This window comes from Physeter macrocephalus, chromosome 6, assembly GCF_002837175.3.
Source record: "Physeter macrocephalus isolate SW-GA chromosome 6, ASM283717v5, whole genome shotgun sequence".
Lineage (NCBI taxonomy): Eukaryota > Metazoa > Chordata > Mammalia > Artiodactyla > Physeteridae > Physeter > Physeter macrocephalus.
This window is the reverse complement of record NC_041219.1, coordinates 57,448,670-57,471,406: the sequence shown is the minus strand read 5'-3', so window position 1 is coordinate 57,471,406 and position 22,737 is coordinate 57,448,670. Positions and strand designations below refer to the sequence as shown.

General features: G+C 46.4%; 1 protein-coding gene across 8 annotated transcripts in view; it reads left to right on the top strand.

Moving 5' to 3' along the window:
- The window catches only part of ANO2 (anoctamin 2), a 299,540-nt gene extending 277,231 nt beyond the window's left edge, over positions 1 to 22,309 (top strand). For all 8 annotated transcript variants that reach the window (XM_055085431.1, XM_055085428.1, XM_055085433.1 and 5 more), the window contains 2 exons: positions 4,004 to 4,149; positions 22,240 to 22,309. In XM_055085431.1, coding sequence (XP_054941406.1) covers positions 4,004 to 4,149; positions 22,240 to 22,247 — 154 coding nt within the window. In that variant the 3' untranslated portion in view covers positions 22,248 to 22,309. The remainder of the gene's footprint in view (positions 1 to 4,003; positions 4,150 to 22,239) is intronic.
- The last annotated feature ends 428 nt before the right edge of the window (positions 22,310 to 22,737 follow it).

Genomic DNA, 22,737 nt, shown 5'->3' with positions numbered 1-22,737 from the left:
CTTCAGACCAGAAGCGTTTGTTCACTAAACCTTCCATACAGCTATCAATCCCTGTTAGGGCCAGCACTTTTTTTTCTGGTGGATTCCTTGCCAGATTCCGTACTGTTTTCTCTATTGCTTTATATCCTTGGTTGGTGAAATTCATCCTCCAGGAACTTCATGAGAATGGAGGCAGAGAAATATCTTTTTTGAAAACTTGCATGTTTGAAAATGTCTTTATTCTGCCTTTGCACTTGTTGTATACTTTGGCTAGGTATAAAATCCTATGCTAAAAATCATTTGCCTTCTCAATGTTAATACATTTCCCTGGTGTTTTCTATTGTAAAGGGCTGATGTTGAGAATTCTAATATCCTTTTGCTTATAATTTTTAGAGAATCTATCTTTGTCCTTCTGGACCTGGAAGCTGTTAGAATCCTTTTCCTTCTTCTTAGAGTTCTGAAATCTCAAGGTGGTATGCTTTGGTGGAGATCCTTTTCTTTCTTCATTTTGGTGAGTAGGTCCTTACAATCAGAGAGTGCATGTCCTGGGACTTCCCTGGCGGTCCAGTGGTTAAGACTATGCACTTCCAATGCAGGGGGTGCGGGTTCAATCCGTAGTTGGGGAACTAAGATCCCACATGCTGTGCAGTGTGGCCAAAAAATTAAAAAAAAAAAAAAAGTGCATGTCCTTCACCTCTGTGACATTTTCTTATATTTCTCTTGTAGTTTCTTCCCCAGCATTTTTTCTGTCTTCTCTCTCTGCATAAATGTTCAAGTTCATAGATTGATTAATTTCCTTCTCTTTTCTTTCCTCTTGCCCATGTATTTGTCTTTAGTTCTATTTTCTTTTTTCCCTAAGAGGTTATTGATTTTTAACTTCCTATCATTTTATTGGATTTATGTCAGATCCAGAGTTTCCCTGGTTCATTTTCTTCTCTGAATAAACTTTTTGCTCCTGTTGCTGTTGGGAAGTGGTGGTCACTTGGGCAATATGGGTGGACAGAGAGATTAGGGTCTGCTGTTCCTTTAATAGTGCATTGACTAATCCCTACCTCCTGCCTTTGGTGATACCTGGTGCCTGCAATTCCTGAGCCTTTCTGAGATTTTTCAGCATGAGTTGACTTGCTTTTCCCTTCCGTCTTCCACTGTAGGTACTTGGTGTATTCAGCCATCACAGCTTTGCTAACTCCTTCATTCACTGTTCATCTTCCAAGATAGTCATTAATATCTCTCATACTCTACTGTGTTCATGACTATTTTCTTTAACCTCATGGTTTTATACATTTTAAAATTCATTCACTATCATTTTGGTAGCATTTCAGAAGTGGACAGGGATATATGCATGTGTTCATTTTTCCATGTTTACTTAAAACCATTTACTATTCTTTACTAAAGATGTGGCCGAGTTTTCCGATTCCTGGCACTTGGCGGAAAAGTCTTAACTTGAGTTCTGGTTCTAGACCTTCCCTTCCTCCTTCCCTCTCTCCCTCCCTTCTTTTCCTTCCTTCTTTTCTTGTCTCTCTCTTCTTTATGTATTTTCTTCATCCTGTCCTTCTGTCCCAACTCACAGACAGGGTCTCAGCCACTTCATACTCTTTGGCTTCAGAATCTTTAGGCTCCATCTAGGCTTGTCTTAATTTCTTGTGATCACAGAATTATTGCTTGCTATCTTATTATGAAATATTTTATTTTACTGTTGATTCTATGGATCTCAACTCATTCTTTAGATCCTCCTGTGATGATGAGGATGAGGATGACAATGATAAGGACAATGATATATTTATGGAGCTCTTGACATGTACCAAGCCCTAAATTAAGCATGTTACATAGATTATCTCCTTTAACTGACCCAATGGGCTAGTTAATATTTATTTTCTCACCTTATAGATAAGTAAACTAAAGCTTATGGAGTTTTCATAACTTGCCCAAGAAAATATAACTGGTGAGTTGTAAAACTAGGTTTTAAAGAACGATTTCCTGACATCAAAGATCACTTTTACCCATACCACAATACTACAGGCTTCTTGATGGCAAGTGGTAGTAGACAAGGCACTGATCAAAACATTATTTTGAACCATGGGATTCACACTACTTGCCTGAACACTTTCTAACAATAGAATGAGATGCCTAATGATTTCGTGAGTGCTCCTCTGGAAATAGCTACACAGGGCTTTGATGTTCTTGTGTGAGGATGTGTGTGTGGGGAGGATCCCTGCATTTGGATGGAGCATGGACTTTACAATCCCTTTATTTTATTTTGTTTTTTTACATTAATGGTAGTTAACATTTATTGAGCAGTTAACCTTGTTCCAAACATGGCTGCTATTAAATTGCCTTTATATACCTTATCTCATTGAATTGATTCTAGGACCTATCTTTTAGCATCATCTTCATTTATTAAGGAGGAAACTGAGGCTAAAGAGATTATTTGACTTGCACAGGGTCACACACCAGGGAGTGAGGAGCTGAGATTTCAACTTATAATTATCAGGAACTGGAAGCTAAAGAGCAAAACAATCAGAGATTTTCCCTGAGTGAGCAATAGCCACAGCAAGTTCAAACAGAGGGGTGGCTTTACTTCACGTGGGAAGTAAAGTTGATCTTCTGCTTCCCATCCTCTTGGTTCCCCTTCTCTTTTTGGTTCTTGCTCTCATGAATTCTGTGTGTCAATCCCAAGTCTCCTTCATGGAGACCTTGACCGTGAATTGTGGAGGAAAAGAAACCTGGGCCGGAGCCAGAAGGCCTGGGTCCTTATACCAGGCTTTGGACGGCAAGCAACCCCTAGCCACTCTGAGTCTCAGCCCTCTCAGCTGTAAAATGGTAATAATAACCTTAAATTACAGGCACGATCCCTTTAAACATTTCAAGTTTATGCTTCTGACTGTTCTGCTGTTAGCTGTCCTTCCACAGTCTCCTAGAAACTTTCTCTTAGACCGATCAGCAGAATTGGGACGTCACTCCTTATCCTCATTTCATTCTCTGTGTATTGTGTATCAGTGGGAGGTAGGAAGAGATTGTACCTTCAGGCCTTTAATTAATCTTAGCATTTAATATTAAAAATAATAATAGCTAGCATCTACTGAATGCTTCCTATGTCCAGATATTGTGCTAAGGATGGTATAAACACTGTTTCACTTCCTCCCCATACCAATCCCAAGAGGCTGGGCCATTATTATCTTGTTATCATTCTAGACCAAAAATGTCCTGAATGTGGTTGACTTAATCTACTCAGGCTGCCATAACTAATACCATAGACTGGGGGGCTTAAACAACAGAAATGTGTCTTCTCACAGTTCTGGAGGCTGGAAAATCCAAGGTAAGGACTGGCAGGGTTTGGCTTCTAGTGGAGGCCTTCTTCCTGGCTTTCCCATGACTGTGACCTCGCATGGTGCAAAGAGATTGCTGTCTCTTCCTTTTCTTACAAGGCGAACAATCCTTTGGGTTAGGACCCACCTTTATAACCCCATTTAACCATAAATAATTCCTAAAAGCCCTGGCTTCACATATGGTCACACTGGGGCTCTGAGTTTCAACATATGAATTTGGGGGGATACAATTCACCCCATAGCAATGGTGGACAACGTTTAGCTTGGCTTTAATGGACATACACTATTCATGTTATTAAGACATGAAAATGTTTGAGGTGGGAAGATGGCACCTTTCTACTACTTTCTAAACACCCTCCCTTCCCCATGAAGAGGGTGGACAGATCACCCGTTAGAAAATAGGACTGTCTCAGTGTTTGACAGGAAGGGCCAACACTCTTGTTGCTTATCAAACAGCAGGAAGAATTAAGTTTCTTTGGGTTTGAAGAAGCTTGGTCCTTTGCGGGATGATCCTTTTATTATCCTGACACAGGACCTCCTGGGATTGTCTTTAAGAGAAAAGTAGTCTCCTTCGTGTTCCTCTCTCTGTCTTTAGATGAGAGATGGCTCCAGTCTCAAAACTTAGTTGTTTTTCTCCTGTCTGCAGAACTAACCCTCTCCTCCAGAGGCTTTTGGTGACTGGTCCCTTTCTTTTCCAGGAAGCTAAAGAAACTATTTCGGAAGATGAAAGATGAGACAAAGCCTGGAGAAGCTGACTCTGCCTGTTCAAAGCATCCAGGACAGTGGGATCTAGACTACAGCTTGGAACCATACACTGGACTGATGCCAGAGTACATGGAAATGAGTGAGATCCCATGGGCTTTCCTTCCACTGGGGGTGGGTTCAGCTAAGGGGTCAGGGGGAGGGTTAGGAAAATAACTGGGGCAGCCTCTGCTTCTTCCCGGGCTTCCTGGCGACACAGTGCCGCCTTCAGTGCCACGTGGAAGTTGAGGAGGGTGTGGGCAAAAGGAGCCCTGGGCTGAGAGCCGGGAGCATCTCATCACCAATTTGATACTCAAATGGTGCCCTCTTCTTTTTGGGCCACGTATCTTCCTCTGTCAAACGACAGGTGTCATCTCGCAGGTTCCTTCCCGTGGTGTCTACCATGAGAGACGAATTGGGAAGTCTGATATTTAAGAATGGAATTTCCATTAAGAAAGAGTAAAGTAGTCCTCTGTCACTTGGGACAAGGATATATACATCTTGACAAGGAGAACATAGGAGAGTCCCTCACTCTGATCAGGCAGGGCTGGGTAAAATGGCAGCTTTCCTCTAAAAATGGTGGGGATGTTTTGGGTAGGGGGTGAGAGGAAGATTTCTAGTTATAGTCTCTGATTGTTCTTGGATGAGGCTTAAGAGTAGGAGCGCGTGCAGCGCAGGCCAATAGAACACGATCATTTCAGACATGGTTTGGAAGCCACGTGTTCTCCATCATGAGCAGCGTCCCAGCTTGGACCAGCTGCCTTCAAACACTTGGCTGCTTATTAATAATCCTGAGCTTTCACTGGGGTGAATATTTGAGTAGCCTGTTTCCAAGACTTGGAACTAATGAATTAAAAACATAGGACCAAGAGGGCAGACATATCATCTAAACATTGACTCACTCTAGAGTGAATGGAGAAACATGAGTCAGATCCAACGAAAGAATCACTCAGGACTTCATATCATTGGACCCTCATTGTGTTTGCATAATGACTCCTGCCTTCTTTGGTTAATTCCTTTTAACGGGGGCTACTAATGCCTCTGTGTACCAGGTACCTCACTCGTTATTTCTCATTGACATTTATCCTCTGTCTTCATGAGAGAGAGAGAAAGAGAGAGAGCGAGAGCGAGAGAGAGTGTGGGTGTGGGTATGTGTGTGTGTTAAGAGTAGAGGGATGGACAAGGTCTAGATGAGATGGCCAACAAAGTTCTGTTCTAGTTCTGGGGTCTCTAAAATTCCAGGCAAAGCGTGAGCTTTGTCATCTGAATAAACACCCCAGAGAAGAAACAATCATATGTCTGCCTCAGGAACAATAGACAAAGAAAATATCAAGACACAGTTTGTGTAAACACACAGCTCTCTGATGCTTTTTGCCTCTCGCTAAGGGCTACCTCTCATCCCTTTCCAACACTGAGCCCCATATTTACGCAGAGATGACAGCTCAGATTTCAGATGTCATTCTGCATCTGCCATCCTCTCAGAAAGAGATCGCTGCCAGATTGAGGCTTCCATTCAGGAAGGGGCTTACGCTAGAACCCCCATAGCTCTGTCTTTCAAACTCCACCCTCCATCTCCAGTCCCTCCCCCCAACCACACAGTTATTTCTGTAGGTGTAAATGCCTGTCTGCCTGTCTGTACAGAGAGCTGGCTATTTCAAAGCTCCCTGTCTTGAGTGATTAAGAGCAGAGACCCTTGAGCCATACTCCCTGTGTTCAAATCCTGGCTCTATCACCAACTAGCTGGATAGCTTTGGGTAAATGGCTAACCCTAGCCCTAGTCCTAAACCGAACTTCATGGGATTGTTGTATCAGTATATAATGAATTAATGTCTGTGAAGTACGTAGAAGAGTGTGTAGCACAGACAAAAGCTGTGTCAAGTGTTGTCGTTTCTCCTAATGGTCTTGAGGCCCCAGGAAGGCAGGGTATAGGAAAACATGCTCTACTTTGTCAGCCACTGTCACCAAACAGACACGCACTATGTCACGTTCAGACTCGGGCACTTAGCAAGTAATGAGAAGACAGAAAAAACAAGAACTAGAAGACTTGGTGATTTTTGGAAGAAGTTCACCCCAAGATTGTAGAGAGTGAAATTCATTCCATAGATTAAACAAACAAGCAAAGCTACTTACAGGTTATAAGGGAACAAAACAACCATAAAACAAAAAGTTTGAAAACAGAAGGAAACGTGTCTCCCAAAACTTTCCTCATTCAAGCCCAACTCTTGGTAGCATTTTGGTGCCATATCTTGGCCCCTTTTGTTATTTTTAAATAACACATATTTTATTGTATTTATTTTTTTAAATAAAAATGTTCCTATTAATTTATTTAACATCTTTATTGGAATATAATTGCTTTACAATAGTGTGTTAATTTCTGCTTTACTAGCACAGCATTAAATAACAGCCTCTCAAGTATCTATCAATTTTGCATAAAATGTGTGTATAAAGTAGGTATTTTATCTCATTATTGTGTTTTACTAATTTTCATGATTTATATCTCTATTGCAAAAATTTAAATATTCTTTTTTATGGTTTTCTAGTCATTTTTCTTGTGTTCACTTTAAAAAAAATCTTTATTGGAGTATAATTGCTTTACAATAGTGTGTTAATTTCTGCTTTACAACAAAGTGAATCAGCTATACATATACATATACCCCCACGTCTCTTCCCTCTTGCATCTCCCTCCCTTCCACCCTCCCTATCCCACCCCTCTAGGTGGTCACAAAGCACCGAGCTGATCTCCCTGTGCTATGCGGCTGCTTCCCACTAGCTATCAGTTTTATATTTGGTATTTTTATTATTAGTCATTTAGATTGAATACAGTTTTTCACTGTGGTCAAATTAATCCTTTGTCAGTTGCTTCATTTGCAAATATTTTCTCCCATTCTGAGGGTTGTCTTTTCATCTTGTTTATGGCTTCGTTTGCCGTGCAAAAGCTTTTAAGTTTCATTAGGTCCCATTTGTTTATTTTTGTTCTTATTTCCATTTCTCTAGGAGGTGGGTCAAAAAGGATCTTGCTGTGATTTATGTCATAGAGTCTTCTGCCTATGTTTTCCTCTAAGAGTAACATATATTTTAAACATTTAAATATTTTAAATATTTATGAGTTAAGAAATAAAGTTGTGATCATATGCACACATTTCCTCTTTCTTCAGTTAGCCTTATATGAATAAATATTTCCCAATTGTCATATAATATTTAAAACAAACAGCTGCATAATAAATCAACCCTCTAATAAATGGATCATAGTTTATTTACCTATCTTCCAAGGAAGTGAATTGGAGGCTCATTTTCCAATTTTTCCCGTATTTTCACAAATCCAGTATCTATTATTTTCATGCATGTAATCTTTTCCACATTTGTAATTACTTCCTCAAGATATACTCCCCCAGATGTGATGACTAGATCTAAAGGATGGCCATTGCATGGCTCTTGATTTATTTTACCAAATTGCTTTCTGAAAGGACTAGACCAATTCCCTTCGCCATAGACCATGTACGAAATACTCTTCCAATGGGTACAAGTTATTTATTACCCTGAAGTCGAGTGGTAATGAAAGAATGATCAGTGTGCAGTCAGCTTGAGATTCCCAGCCCCCATGCCCACCTCAATCTACCTGTTGACCTGAATGTTCCAGACTCATCCTGTAAGACTTAGCTTTTCACAGTGCTTCCCCTGTGAAGTCTTCCTAGCCCCATTCCTGCTGAGCGGAATCGTTAACTGTTTGCTTTTCTGTCCCAGTGTTGCATTTGGTGCACACCCTGATGGTGTATCTTACAGAATTATGGTCACAGTACTCATATAGCTGTTCTTTTGCAGACCCATCTCAAGAGCAGTGAGTCAGGACCATGACTTTTCGTGTCCCCCAGAACCCAGCACGTTCCCTGGCCCGTGACAGGCACTCACCACGTCTGATAAACAAAGACGAGTGAGGGAATGAATGCATTTATTTATTAATGAGAGAAGGTTTCTTAACAGAGCTAAGTTTTTAATAATTTTAAGTGGAAAATGAAGGATCGTTTTCAAAGCAGGGCTTGGTTGATGGTGGGTCAAGGATGTTCTGAAGAGGTTTCCAGCTCCAGGTAGGAGATTGGACTTGATCCACAAGGTCCCTTCTGATTCTGAGGGTCTACTTATTAATAATCTGAGTAAGGGAGAGCATTCCAAGGCAGAGGACTGGCAAGTCCAAAGAGTCTCATGGCCGTGAGTAGCTGTTGACAAAGCAAATGGTGGTTTTGGGGGTAGGGAGGGAGCAGAGAAAGACCAGGGATTATTGGAGAACTGTAAGGAAGATCTGACAAGTTTGCATTTTGCATCAGGTCATAGGGAGCAGGTGTAAAATCTTGGTCGGTGCTATGACTAGGTATGAACTCTGTTTCTCTTGAGGAAAATGGGCAGCTAGTGCAGGAGGGGAATAGAGAGGGAGTGAGGAAGCACGGGTGGACACATTCATTTGTTCATTCATTCTTGCATTCATGAGACATTTATAAGGCACCCAGAGGGAGGAGCAAGTTTAGAGACCAGGACAGTCTCGCCAACAATTCAGGTTGATATTGATTCAGCCTTATCTGTGGGGAGGAAGCCTGGACCACACATGGACTCTCCATGCTGGGTTCCACAGAAACTCACAGAGCCCTTTAGGCCATTTTGCTAAGTTGTCAATCATTTTAGAGACGTGACTGTTTTATTTGATATTTTCTATAAGTTCAAGGACAATGTTTCTTTTTTTAAAAAAATATTTATGTATGTATTTATTTAGGCTGCTCCGGGTCTTAGTTGCAGAATGTGGGATCTTTAGTTGCGGCATGCAAACTCTTAGTTGCAGCACGCATGCAGGATCTAGTTCCCTGACCAGGGATCGAACCCGGGCCCCCTGCATTGGCAGCGTGGAGTCTTACCCACTGGACTGCCAGGGAAGTCCCAGGACAATGTTTCTGAGTTAGATGTCTTTCATCCCTAGTTTCATCCTCTTCACCCTTTCAGGGAGTATTTGATCCCATGTACGATCAAAGACTAGGCTGCAGAATAACCTTTACCAAACGATGACTTCATCTAGCAGTGTAGGCTAAGTGTGGTTAAGGGTGGGCTCTGGGGTCAACTGCCAGGCTTCCTGTCCTACGTGGCTTGATGCTTCAAGTCAGCCAGGCCAGATTTCCTCATCTGAAAAGTGGCATCTTTTGATGAAAAGAGCACCTACCTTGTAGGATGCTTCTGAAAACTAGGAGGTGAATCTGGAGTAGTTAAAACACTTGGTCTGGATACGCTCTCAGTGACTATCAGCCGCCCTCCTTAGTGTCAAGTGTCTGGTTTCTTTCTCTTTAATCTAGGAATTGACTAAAAACAGTCTGAAGCCCCTGCATGTAGTGAGCCCTGGAGGTTCCTCCCATCCCATCAGCCAAGAGGATCAGACAGTAATGTTTAAAGACTGAGGGTACGAGATTCCAAGGCAGTTCTAAGAATCACACTCAGAAGCCTGAGATACAAACATTCCAAGATGCTTGTCCTTCCAGAGAACACAAAGGCCTTAGGGCTCTGCTTGTCAAGTCTGGCATCTCAAATGGGCTCTTTTTGTCATCTGTTTATCTCAAACCCACAAATGTTTGTTCCTTTAGTCATCCAAAAAATAATCACTGTTGTCTTCCTGACTCAGGAATTCAATTATCCCTCTCAGAGCCTCCTCTGGTTTCTTAAATGCAGCCCAAGCTTTGAGGCCCTCAGGCCATTCATGTGGGTGAGGAGATGAATTTCTTCTTGTCATTGACATTGTCATTACAGGGCATCTCATTTTTCTTAGTCATGGGCTTACAGTTCTGTCAAACTCTGAATAGAAAAGGAGGTGCACTGGTGGTTGCACATTTCCTTATTTATTAGGAGTAAAAGTCAGATTGTTATTTTGAAGGGGCAAGAGCTGTCAGTCTCCCCTGCTCTCTGGATATGCCCACCAAGACACGTAAGAATGACCTAGCTGATGGAAACGCACAGGCAGGTTCCCCCCAGAGACCAGGGCATCTACACCCTTGCAGCTGCATCCAAGTTGTCTCACCAAGTTGCAGATTTGACCTTCGGCATTCAGGAGACGCATCCATGAATCGGTTTAGACTACCCTGACTTCTTTTCCGTGACTCCTTTCTGACTTGGCATCACATCTAGCTGGGGAGAGGCCTGCTCAGGATGATCCGGAGTCTTTTTTATCCACGGCTCCTTACCTCACTGGCTTTGCCTTGTCGACTGAAAAAAAAAAATTGCACCACCTAAGAGTTGAGAATTATGTTTTATTCGGCAGGCATGCAGAGGACTTTTAAGCCTGGGAGACTTTTGCAAAAAACAAGAAAACAAACAAAAAAGCAGGTAGTTGGAGCAGCAAACGATTACTGTTAATTAAGGAAAAAGCAGACATCTCAAGTTAATGAATTTAGCTCTTTCCTCAGTGCTGTACAGGAAGATGCAGGAGTCTGGGCTCGCTGAAATCATTCCTCTGATCGGCACCTCGGCTCTCGGGGCCCGTGTCCTAGTTTTTTTCCCATCCTGAATCCGCTCAGGGGGCACAGTATGAGGACTGCAGTGGCTGAGGGCTTGGTGGCCCCAGCATCCTGTGTTTACTGATATGACAGGGTGGCTTTCTTGGTCTACAGTCTCTACGAAGAATCTTGGATTTCCATGTAAGTCCTCATCCTTCCTCCTTTGAATGACTGCAGATGCATCCTAACTGCTTTTTTTTCCACTCCCTCTTTGCCTTCTCCTTCCCAGCTTTTAAAATAGCTTTTCTAAAAGGCAATCCAGAACGTATTATCTTTTCTGCTTAGAATCCTGCAACATTAGTTACTGACGTCCTTTCAGATGAAGTTCAGACCCCCTAGGCGCAGCATCTGAGGACACCCACGTGTGCACATCTGGTGGGTCTAAACCGGCCTGTGTTGGCCTATTTTCTGCTGCAAGTTCTTGCTGAGCTGTTCAGGCTCAAACACATCTCCTAGAATCGTTGTCCAGTTCTCCCGTCCTCGGTTCCTCTCTTCTCCTGTACCTGCTCTGGCACAGGAGGAAATGGCAGCGCTCTGGGGCAGACACTGAATCTCACTCCTGTCTGGCTGCAACACTCAGCCCTGCTCCTGGAACATAGTAAGGGCTCAATAAACTATTTCTTGAAGGAATGGCCCTCCCACTCCCTTTCCTTCCGTGGCAGAGAAACTGAGGCCTCCTTGCTCCTTATCCCGTGGTATTTGGGCCGGCCTCCCATTTCATGGTGGTCATATTTATTATTATTGTTATTTTATTTTTTTGGCCACGCTGCACGGCATGTGGGATCTTAGTTCCCGACCAGGGTTGCACCCGCGCCCCCTGCAGTGGAAGTGCAGAGTATTAACTACTGGACCACCGGGGAAGACCTTTTTATTGTTTTTTGTATGCAGCAATTCTCATCTCCCAAGACCAAAGCGAGACACGTTTATCATCCGAGTTTCCCTCCAGGAAAAGTCACTTCTGGTTTTCCTTTGCTCCTTGGCCTTCAGGGACCCAGTCACTGATCCCTGTGGAAGTAGGCGGAGGCCAGTGTTCTCCCCCAGGCTTGGACTGAAACTCAACCCAGTTTCACATCCTGGGCCCTGCAGCGCCCCTCCCCTCCATGCCGGGGGCAATACTGTGTCAGGCCCCGTGCAGGCACTCGGGGCACAGAGGCAGCAAAGGGGGCCGGGCCCTCCAGGACCTCGGGGTCTAGAGGCAGAGAGGGATGGGCCAGCGGTTACAGGAAAGGGCCTCCTTGTCACAGAAACGATGCAGCCCCCTCTGCTTGCTTCTGAGAGGCTGGGGGTCTCTGGCCCCCTTGTGCCTGAGCAGAGGTGTGGGACCGAGGACTGTCCGTTCTCCTCTGCCCCCAGCCTGGGCCTCTGCTCATCCACCAAGCTTCCTGGCGTTCTCCACAAGGAGCCGCCAGAGGCAGGACAGACTCTGCACTGGGAACAAGACCCTCGTCCCCCAGCTGCCCCTCAGGCTTGTTTTGAGACTTCACATGAGGCCAGGAAGAGACTGCATCTCGGGGAAAACACTTCTCAGCCCGTCTGCTCAGAGACTCGGTGCCGTGACTCTTCTCCGGGTTCTCTACCACGTTTATGGGCTCACCACCCTCCAGGCCCCTGGCTTAGAAGCCACGACATCACTGTTCATTCACTCTGCTGTCTCCACACCTCCCTTCCAGCAGGGCTGGTCTTTCTCTGGAGTGTTTCTTCCATTCCCTTCAGCCTCTGAGCCTCCTACCCCTGGCGCTTCCCCTGCCACACCTTCCTCAGTGCCACCACTCACAACCGCCAGCATCTGCCTACAGCCTTCTGATTCTTTTGCTACGGTGGGGTGGGTCTCATCATCCATGGTTCAGAAGCCTCTAGCGTTCCCACATCCTGAGCAAGGCCTTGGTGAGGCAGCTTTGCAATTTATTCGCCCTGAGATTCTTTTACACGTTCTTAGTGCCACCAAAGTGAACCCACCAACTGTTCCTCACCCACGGCCCACACGTTACTCTGTTTCTGCCTGACCGTGTCTGTGCCCCTTGCCCTGGCATTTCCTGTGTCTTCTCACCCCCAGGGACAAAACCGGTTCTGTGTCGCCTCCTCCTCAAAGGGTCCCCGAGTCCCTTCCCTTCCCTTCCCTTCCCCCTGCCCCCTTCTACAGCATTTTAGTCCCCCTCCCTCAGGGGGTTTCAGACAAGCCGCCCCCCGAGACAGCCATGCCCTACTGGAAACTTATTTCAGGGCCTTGCATGGGCCCGGAAAACATTGGAGAAGTCTGCAAAGGGGTGACTGAATAAACGAGGGTATCCTTTATCTGGCTTTGCCCTATCCGAGCTGAAACAATCTTCCTTCTAGTAGTGCTGGCGTCAACTCTCATATACTAACAGGCTGATAATCCCGTGAGTGGATTATCAAGAGTGGAGGTTATCCTTCTTTCTCTTTGTCCGCCTCCTCCTCCTTCCACACCCCCTCTCCCCCTCGCCTTCGCGGCTGCCTTCTCCCCTCCCCCGCCCTAGGCCTATTATGAGCTCCTTTCCAGGGAAACAGGAGAAGGAGTAATGTGAGCCCGTCCATGTCCATGCTGCTCACAGCGCGCTGGGAAAGAGCTTGGTGGGAGAGAAGACAGAAGTCCAGAGGTCAGAACCTTGCTGGAGGCAATAGTTTTCTGCATCCGCCTGGATACCTAAGGCTCGGCAAAGGCAGTCATACCATGACTTCCCATTTCTCTGCACCCCTGTCTTCAAAGCCCCTTTGATCTTCAGATGATCCCTGTAGGGTAAAGGGAGCAGTATCTCTTCTTCCCACCTTCCCAGGGCTTCAGGGGTCTTGGATGTGAATCCGGCTCTGCCTTTATCCAGCAGGGTGACTTTGGACGCGTCACAGCATCTTTCTGGACCTCGTTTCCTCCTCAGCATCATAGGGAGTTAGACCAGATGATGAGTTTTTCCTTGCAGAGGTGCAACCCACTGGCTTGTGGTCTTAACCAGTTGTGTAATGTGTCACTAGCAATGTGCTGCTACTACTGCTAATATATTTCAAAAAGCATAAGGTAAAACAGGGTCGGGGTCACCCTCACCCTCTCACATTTCTAGATGAGTTTTGAGTGAGAGGGCAGGGAGCTGTCTGCAGGGACAAAACCTCACTACCCCAGTAGAAGCAAGTGGTGCGCAGAACCGTCATTCGTCGGGTGTCTTGATAAGAATGAAGACTTTCAAGCCAGGTCACCCCCAGCGTCCCTAACCTGGGCCAGATCGCCTCCAGGGTCCCTTACCTGGGCCAGATTACCCCCAGGGTCCCTTCCCGTGCTGACATCCTAGTTCATTCGTACCAGCTCGACAGTGCACCTCAAAACCAAGAGGCCCGGGGTGTGATACAAGTTGCTTCAGGTCACCCTGAAGACCCATTAGTGGAACTGAGACGAGAGTCTTTTGCAGACCATTCCACAGGAGAATCGCATCAGGACCAATAGGAGCCTGGGCTTCAGTGGAGGCAGGGGCAGAGTGAGGTTTCCTCTTTCTGTCCCAATGGGCTAGACCTCCCCAGTCCCAGAAAGGGCCTTGTCTTGGGCTTTAACAAAAATGAGAGCAGTGAAACCGAAGCTGCCCACTCCCTCTGCTGTGCCCGACACGGTGATCCCTGGCCCTGCTCTCAGCTGTCAGCTTCCTTCCCCGTGATCCCCCGGGACCACCCAGGCTGACAGGAAGTGCACTGAGCCCACTGGGGCCCGTGGGTGTAATGGGGAGGCAGGTCATCAGAAGAGGGAGAGGGCAGGGAGAGATGTATTATATTTACATTTTTCTAAATTGAGCTGGAACTGGGGCCCAGCAGGCCTGGGGGGAGGGGCCACGAGGCGAAGGGGAGGCTGGGAGTCGGCCTGAGGAGGGGGCGCTGGTGGTGGGGAGCCCCGTCTGGGCAGGATGGGTGGTGGGGCTGGGCTGGCCCCAGACAAAGGGGAACCCGAGAGGGAGAGGGAGGTATTAGGCTGCAAAAACCTGGGAGGGGAGCGGTCAGCTTTCGAGGGAATCTCCAATATCAAACCCTTTTCCTGAAGAGCTTACTAAGGACTTCAGGGGTAATCCCCCTTCCCTGGCTCGGAGGGGAGGGAAGAGTGCTGGCCCGGGAGCAGCCATGACATTAACCATCACCGTCCCCCACCTCAGAGCGGGCTTCAAGCTCCTTCGCCACAGACCCCTCGCAGCCCAGTTGCGGAGTTTTCCTCAAGGCCTGACAAGAGGAATTTCTTTAGTTACTTGAAGAGCTGTGAGCTAAGGCCTCCGGACACTCACAGCCTTTGACGTCTACAGAGTGGAAGTTGGCATAAAAACGTAGGCCGGAATTTAATCCTCTAAGAGGAGTTTGGTGACTAGTTCCAAAAGACTCTCTTGATAAAGTTTTATCACCGTTTTATCAAATAATAAGTGATGCAGTTGAGGGCCAACAACTTAGCTTCCTGTTATTCACTAAATTGTGATGGGAGCTTCTTTTTGTGTCTTATTCACAACATCTGACCACAGGGCCTGGCATACAGTAGGTGCTCAATAAAAGTTTGAAGATGAAGGAAGAAGAATAAAGAATGAAAGAGGTGATCCTGTAGTGAGGACCTGGAAGACAAAGTGATAATTAGATGCTACGGATATCACCATTTTCAAAGCTCTCCAGACACCCTGGATGTATTGATATAGCTGGGACAGTCTGCCTCCTCCCCGTCCCCCCAGGGGCCAAGTTTCCTTATTTTGAGGTGCTTTTAATTAGGGGATGCTATCCCGCTAAGGGCAGGTCTCGTTCAGCAATACGAATGGATGGACTTGTAAAATTATCTGGGTAGGTCAGGCAAAATACCCCTTGTAATAGTCAACTCCTAGTACGATAATGCTTTATAACAAAAATCCCAAAGTCTCAGTGACTTGCAAATGAGCCAGAGAATAAAGAACAACAGAAAGAGCTGGCTACAGGCATCACTGAGTAGCCTACCATGGAAATGGTCAAGTAAACGTGGTCACTTATTAAATAAAGAGTAGAAGAGATTGAGGCTCCAGAGAGAGCGATGACAGGTGACACCCAAGATTCCTTCCAGCTCTCATATTCTTTGGTCGTGGACAGTAGGGACCACACTGGGTAATTTCCAAGTTTCCAAAGGAGACTGATGTAGAAAACCAGTCCCAAGGCTGCCTTAGCTGTAAGTGATGAAATTTTCCAGAATATCTGTACAGCATCAGTGCTGAAGCCTCTCTATTCTGTCACACAACTCCAGATGTGTGCGTTACAAAGGCAATGGCTCAAAGAACCAGGAAATGCCTTTCCCTGAGCCATCCTGTTTATACAAACTGAATCATCCCACTGGATAATCAGGCACCTGCCGTCTTCTCCAAATGCCATTTAAACGCCATTCAGGCAGCATCTAGGGTCTCGATCCGGTATTTCTGGGGAGGAGGGTGAGTTGCAGGTCAAGTCTCTCCTTTTCTTTTGAAGCACCCATTGCTTGTCATTGTCTGTGCTAGGAGCCCCTTTCCCCATGAAGACTTAAGAGAAAAGGCAAGAGTGTACTTGGCTACCACGCCTGGAAGGCTCCTGATGTAGAGGAGATGCCCAGTCAGTGCTCGAGAAATGCCTGAGTGAGTGAGTGAATAAATGGAGGCAGTATTTTAGGTTAAACTACTGAGGACTCTCTCTTTCCCATTTCTCTTCTTGCTCTGTCAACCAGGAAGCTCAGAGTGAACTTTGTTGCTCAGCCACAGCCCAGTTGTGGGCCCTTAGAGTTTGCATATTTGTGTCTCCCTCCTTTCTCTGTTCTTTATTTCCTTTTTTCTAAAACACCATAAACTTACTTATGTGTTCCTTTCATTGACTTTGCCCCAGCCCTCTGGGAAGAGGTAAGGGCAAACAAAGGTCCTCAGGGGTCTGTTGCTTGGGAACTTCTCTTCAGCCTTGACTATTTTCATTGCTTTTCCTCACTGACTGCATTACCCCAGCCCAGATGGGTAGATGGGAGGATGGATGGATGGATGGATGGATGGATGGGAGGAAGGACGCGTGGGTAACTGGCCCTCACATCCCATTTTGCAGGTGGAAAAAGTAAACAGGAGTGAGTAAGCCAGGCCATGCATTTGTTCACTCCATAAACATTGGCTGCAAATTCACCAGGTGGTTCTCTGAAAATCAGAAACGAATCAGTAGAGCTCAGAAACTCAATTCTCTCTACTTTTAAGAAACTGATGTAAGATTTTTGAGGTGCCACGAATGCAGGGCAGACAGGAGCGATGGCACAGAAAACATCAGGTTCAGCTGCAATGTGCCCCCTGCAGAAGACACATGTACGTGAATGAAGACACTCTGGGGAGGGAAAATACCTGTACTGATTGGTGGGGATGCTGGTATCAATAAAAGTTCATTCTCTGACAAAAAGAGATCAGATCAGAGAAGATCCAGTAAAGGAAACCTAAGATGCATGGGAGTAACTAGGCAGAGGGGGAAGGGATGCTGTTGCCTTCGGGTTGCATATTGACATTTTGGTGCAGTGAAAGGACCTTGAACTCGGTTGGCATCAGAAACTATCTTTGTTTCTGAGCCTCACTGATTTCTAGGTGTGTGGCCCTGAGAAGATTATTTCACCTCTCTGAGGCTGTCTTCTCACTTGTACAATGGAGATGATAATACTTGACACTGAAGATTACTTTATGAACCAGAGAGCATGCTGCCTGCACATGGTAGGTGTTTAGGAATGGTTGGTTGAAGCTTCATGACCTCTGAGGGTTTGGAGTTTTGCTCAGAGGAGATAGAAGAGGAGCAATGGGCACATTTTTCCAGAAGACCATAGTCTCCAGGCCTTTAAGCTCCCTGTGGCTGAGAACCATGTTCTTCTGCCTTTTTCTGTGGCCATCAGCGGGGTTCATGTCTGAAGATTCCCACGACCCTAAGCTCTGTTCCCAAGGCAGCGAAGAGGGCTGCTTATGGACTGCTCTGTATCCTACTATCAACCTGAAATCAGCTGTTATAACTAGACTCTGAGTTCTTGAGTAGTGGGACTTTCAGAAAGTCATTGGTCCTCCCTCCTTCAGCTGAAGGAGTTAATATTTCACAGTTCACGTGGGAGTGAGGAAAGGTGGGGACCCAGTCTCCCTTAATCACAAAGAAATGGAGAAAACGTGCCTTGCTGATCTGTCCTGGTGCTGTGATGACTTGTAGGCAGTGAACTCTTAATACTCAAGCCGTGACTTCAAGGCGAGTCTTTCCTGTTATGACTTGCAGGGTTTCTGAATTGAATCTGATCCATTATATAACCCCCAGGTGACCCTTTGCAGATTGAAAGGGAATTCCACTTACTGTCTTTATTTCCTAAGTAGTCTGTGAATTTGGATGAGTGACTGGCAGGAAGGATGTTAATGACCAAACATCCAGCGAACCTTCAGATGCCTCTCTGACTTGTTCTTCAAGTGAAGCCCGGTGGTCGTGAGTCTCTGCAGCCTCCGCGGGCCCGCTGGTGAGAGTGAGTTACTCCTGCCCTGGTACTCACTGCCGTCTGTTAATGCTGCCCTTAGAGGTCTAACTCCAACCCACAGCCAGGATTTGCTTACGTGTCCATCTTCTCCACTGCATCCTGTGAGCCCTTGGAAGGATGACACAGTAATTATTCATCTTTGTTTCCTAGCAACGAGCATGGTGCTCAATGTCTAGGAGGTGCTCAGTAAATGCTTGTTGGATGAATGAGTGAATGAATGAATAAGCGGTGAGTGACGGACCTCGAGAACCTTCTTATACTTCTGTAAAGACTGCTACTATTTTCCTAGGCAATAGAGGTCCATGCCGAGGAATCAGCTCGCGTGCCTTCTCGTTATCTCTTCCTGTTTACGTGGTCCATCAACACTTGCAATTCTTTTTACACCAGACACTCCCTGCTGTGCACAGTGTCTTCCCTTGCCCTTGGGAGAAGGGGATCACTGGGCACAGCCTGGAAATACGGGCTGATGAAACAAACAGCGATGACCTTCCCGTGGTGTTTTTACCTACGTGTTTATATTAACGGGCTGTTTCTAGCTGAGTCTTTTCAGTAACCACCTCCCGAGTGAAGAGACAAACTCACGCCAACATGTTCCTGAGCTTCCTTCCCTTGCGTTGCTTATTAGCGGTTCGTGACAGGGAGGGTTCTTAAGCCCCCAGCTTTTAATCCCCTTAAGCCAGGGGTCCCCAACCCCCGGGGCACGGACCGGCATCAGTCCGTGGCCTGTGCGGAACCGGGCCACACAGCCGGACGTGGGCGGAGGGCAAGCGAGCGAAGCTTCATCTGTATTTGCAGTCGCTCCCCATCGCTCGCATTACCGCCTGAGCTCCGCCTCGTGTCACATCAGCGGCGGCATTAGATTCTCACAGGAGCGCGAACCCTGCCGTGAACCGCGCATGCGAGGGGTCTAGGCTGCGCGCTTCTTGTGAGAATCTAATGCCCGATGACCTGAGGTGGAGCTGAGGCGGTGACGCTGGCGCTGGGGAGCGGCTGCAAATCCAGACGATCGTTAGCAGAGAGGTCTGACTGCACAGAGACCATCATAATTCAATCGCTTGCAGACTCATATCAAAACCCTATCAGTGGGCTGGCAAGTGAGAACAAGCTCAGGGCTCCCGCTGATTCTGCATTATGCTGAGCTGTATAATGATTTCATTATATATTACGGTGTAACAATAATAGAAATAAAGTGCACAGTAAAGGTAATGCCCGGGAATCATCCCAAAACCACCCCCCACCCCGGTCCGTGGGAAAACTGTCTTCCAAGAAACCAGTCCCTGGTGCCGAAAAAGTTGGCGACTGCTGCCTTAAGCAGACTATATTATAAAATTTCTAAATTTACTAAATTATAGAAAGTTTCAAAAAAAAAGCTATGGTTATTTTCATCGGAATTAGACTTTGCTAACTGACTGGTTTTACAACCCACTTTCTTCGAACCCTCCTGTGGGCGTGACAGCGCTGAGAAGTGCTGTGTGGACGGACGTGTTAGAACCTCCCGGCCCCCTCTCGCTCCCCACCACTAAGCACGGTGATTTCCATTCACGCATTGTAGCCGTCTGCCTCTTTTCATGTTTGTTTGTGTTTACAGCTGGTGACAATAAGTTTGTGTTTACGAAACAAGATAACCTCTAAACATCTGCTGTGGGACGGACGCCACACAAAATTGTGGGACCTCGGAAAAGAGTCAAAAATGTCCGTGGTTTCACGGGGACTGCCGTCCAGGGAGCAAGTTAAAGAAACAAGTAGAGGGGCACATGCAAGGCATTATGGGAGTGAGGAGGGGAGGTGCCCGTGGCTCCCAGTTCTGCCTGGGGTAGGGGTGAGGGGTGAGGTAGCGGAGAGCCTTCATAGAGAAGGTTAAGTTTGAGTTGAACCTGAAACATAAATGGTAATCCATCCAGCAGACAAGAAGAGAAGGAAATTGACAGATTGCCGTGGTGCGTACAAAGGCTCAGGAGTATGGGAAACTTGGTGAATTTGGGGAAGTCCAAATGGTTTTGAAATGGTTGGAAAGCAGGCCAACTTGATCTCCAAACACCCCAGCTCAGTATCAGCCCTGAGCACAGGGGGTGGGTAGGGAGCACATGGCGTCTGGAAAAATAAGTTAGGGTCAGATCACAAAGGGTCTCGAGTGCCATACCAAGGATCTGGATGTTACCGTGTGTGACGGGGTGCGTGCGCGTGTGCGTGTGTCACGGGAAGGTAGATATATTTACCGAAGAATTTAAATAACTGAATAACAAGTTGTGTTCCATCAAGAGCTTTTCCACCAATCATGGCCAGTCCACTCTTTCCCACCTGCTATATTATTTTCTTCTTTAAGCAGATTGTCCTGGAATGTCCTTTCTGGATGCCATCTTGTTGAGTGTAATCCACTCCTCTTTGTTATTTTAACCTAAGCCCAGGTAATCAAGGCCAGGATTTTAGTTGCCTCTGGCATCAGGCAGCACAGGGCTGATAGTTGCATATTTTAAAAGGAGCCTGGCTGGCTGGGGATTGAGAGGAGAAAACCCAGTGGGGTCTGTGCCTATGAGGGTTTCCAGTCTTCATGCTTTCAGCTCGGTATTTCTGGGGCACTTTACAGCAGGCTTTGTAAAGATTTAGTTGAAAATCAACTTATGAATTCCTCCCTAATTGGCTTGGCCAGGTTTAATCTGTTATTGGTCGAGCCAAGCTGGCTTGTATTATGCAGCACAGTGAGGTTTCCGGCCTTGCTCTTAGCCTCTTGGAGGCTGGCTATTTTTAGAAGCCCGTCTTGGTGTTGGTGAGGCTGGTATCACTGTGTCCTCTGAAGTGACCTCGGAAGGACGCCCATCTGATGCAGCATTTAGACCTTTGATCAAAAAAAGCAGGTCTTGGAGTTGACATTTGTATGCCAGAGGTTTATGGTTTTATGTTTTTTTTCTCCCCAAGATGAAACAAAGCTTCCTCTTTGTTTCTGCCTCTTTGGGTAGATTCCTGGAAATAGGCAGTGTACCCAGTCCAAGCAGGCAACACCTGCAGCAATGGGACGTCTTCAGGGGGTGGTTTCTCTTGGCCCAGGATACCCTAAAGTAACATCAGAAGAGGCACGGGACTGTGGCCATCGCTGGCCTTTGCTGAGTCCACGCTCTTAAGGTGGTCTGGTGCTGAACACACAGACGTGCCTGGAAGGGGAAAGACAGGAGACATGTTATGATGTTGGGATCACTTATGGGCACTATTAGCGTCGAGTCACCACTGGAAGTCGTGTGGACAGAGAGGGACCCTGTGATGGAGAGTCTGTGAAGGTGAAGAAGCAAACCATCAGGGCAGCCTCAGAGGAGAGCGTTCATATCTGCCTTTGGAATTCGTGTGAAGGGAAGCTGAGGAAGTGGAGAGTCCTGTTTTTTCCTACGATCCTGGAAGGACGTTGGATTTCTGAGTGCCGTTTGCATGAGTGTGGAGAGGTCATGCCGTATCTATTTGTAGTCACTCGGAGGTAACTTGCCCCTTCCCTGCCCCATCAGTCCCCTTGCTAAGTCCTCATGGGGGCTTTGGAGAGTTTCAGCAGTTCTGCTGGAGGAAGTCGCTTATAAGAAGAACATTTGCTCTGTAGACCTGAGCTCATCAGAATCAAGAAGACCAACTTAGAACTCCAGAAATAAAGATATGTTCATCTATATACTTAAATACAGACATGCATTTTACAGGTTTCACAAAACTAGTCTAACATCTGTTTTGCTTTCCTTGTTAATTCCATCCCCCTTCACCCCCGATTGCCCTCACCTCACCCCACCCCTGACTCAGCAAAGCCTCCTTTAAGAGACGTGATAGACCCTGCATTTTGAACCGGCTCCCACGGCTTGTTTGGGAAGATTTCTTCTCCCCTTCGGCCAGCTAGCTAGCCAGGCGGTCTTTCCGAGGACCCGGCCTTGACAAATCTGTGACTTCTGGTACACCTTGTCACCCACTGGCAGCTGCTGGCCTCGTAGGGCCTGCTGAGAATCCACTGGGCATCCGGGACCGTGGCTGTGATAGAGCTGGGTTAGCAGGAGCCTTAGCCCTCGACCTTGGGCCAAATCAAAAGCAGTTGTGCTGGGTGAAGTTCTACGCATATGCTCTGTGTCTTGAACCTTCTGCTGTGGTTAAGCTTATCCCCCTGTGAACACTTTTTATTTCATTTCATTAATTTATTTTAAGTTTGGATCCTGGTCTTTCATTCTTTACTTGGATATCCTAGAATCTTGACATGTGTCCAAGCGAATAAGAATTACAGCATCACAGCAAACCAGACCTGAAGGGAATTTAAACCGGTCTCTTCAACTTAAAGATGAGGATATGCTGAAGCCCAGTGAAACAGAGAGAATTGCCCAGGGCCCTCGGGCCCGTGAGAAACATCCGGGGCTCGACGTCAGGCCTCCTGACTCTCCTTCGGGGTCTGCACCTTAAACGCGTGTCTGAGGGGGTCCCTATGCAGCATACATTGCAGCCATCTGCACTCCGAGTAACAGTACACACACCAGGTAACATTATCGAACTGTTATTAAGTGGCAGACATCGTTTTGAGCACCTTATGTATGCAATATCATTTACCCTTTTGTCAACCTATTTGGCGGGTACTGTTATTATCCTCAGGTTATAACTGGAGTGACTAAGATGCGGAGAAGTTAAATAACTTGCCTTAATAAGTAGGGAAGTCCTATTAGACTGACTTTCCTGAGACTCAGGTCTGACTTTG